Source organism: Sinocyclocheilus rhinocerous, unplaced genomic scaffold, assembly GCF_001515625.1.
Source record: "Sinocyclocheilus rhinocerous isolate Xijiao unplaced genomic scaffold, SAMN03320098_v1.1 scaffold9852, whole genome shotgun sequence".
NCBI lineage: Eukaryota > Metazoa > Chordata > Actinopteri > Cypriniformes > Cyprinidae > Sinocyclocheilus > Sinocyclocheilus rhinocerous.
In genome coordinates this window covers 1-938 of record NW_015654974.1, presented here as the reverse complement: position 1 = coordinate 938, position 938 = coordinate 1, and the positions used below count along the sequence as shown (strand labels likewise).

The 938-nt window shown below is 40.6% G+C and overlaps 1 protein-coding gene across 1 annotated transcript in view; it reads right to left on the bottom strand.

Annotated features, from left to right (window-relative positions):
• LOC107717911 (phosphatidylinositol-glycan biosynthesis class X protein-like) overlaps window positions 1-932 on the bottom strand; it is a 2,925-nt gene extending 1,993 nt beyond the window's left edge. Inside the window, exons 1-4 of the mRNA XM_016524817.1 lie at window positions 867-932; window positions 652-784; window positions 358-550; window positions 171-271 (exon numbers count right to left, since the gene is read on the bottom strand). Of these exons, the coding sequence (XP_016380303.1) occupies window positions 171-271; window positions 358-550; window positions 652-784; window positions 867-901 (462 nt within the window). The 5' untranslated portion in view covers window positions 902-932. The remainder of the gene's footprint in view (window positions 1-170; window positions 272-357; window positions 551-651; window positions 785-866) is intronic.
• Between the last annotated feature and the right edge of the window lie 6 nt (window positions 933-938).

Here is a 938-nt window from a genome sequence, read left to right as displayed (position 1 = left end):
TATTATAACTATATTACATGTTATATAATTATAAATAAAATTATTATAAATATAAAATTATATAAAAACATTATTTTTATTATTGTATAATTCATAAGATATTATTATAGCACATATTGCATTATAATAAAATATTATGCATATTTTTATATTATATTATGAAAACAAGCCTCTAGATCCAGGATCTCCGTCCATGAGCAGATGCTGTGGCTGCTGAAGGTACAGGGAGCCTCGACCACGACACGATGCAAACCTGCCCTCGGTGTGCGGCCTGTGATCAGAAGCACAGAAACACGCTGAACTCAGCAGACGCGTGAGGTGTGATGCATGTGCTCGTGTTGGTCTGCAGTGCCTCACACTGATCTGATCTGAGCAACAGTCTGGCTGGATCCAGGTCTACTTTCACCCGCTTGCTGGAGGCTGACGGTCTGTGATATCGGCCGTGAACGGGAACCGCGGCCTCGCGCCTTCCTGACAGAAAAACCAGCGCCGTGAAACCAGGGGACAAATACTCTGGAGCTTCCACATCAACCTTTGAGTCCAGAAGAACCTACAACACATTACAACACCGATTACTCAATGAAATATTTCAGAATGGACACCTCTCATATGCTGCATTTCAACATGAACTGATATGAACTTAACACTGACCTCCAAACCCGTGTCGCGTCTCAGTGTTTCCAGCTGATATTCATCCATATAAACTCCACTGGGCAGCTGTTGGACTAGTAAAGCTTTGACATCATGATCGATTTTGCTCCACTGAACACTGTATTGAAGATCTCTATCAACCAAACATCATATTTAACCATTAAAACGCCATAAACACACATATGAATGAAAGAAATTAAAGAGCAAGAGGAAACCTGTGAAATCCTGCTTTGGAAATCTTAATAGACATCGACACTGACTTGAACCATTCCGATGGAAAACAATCT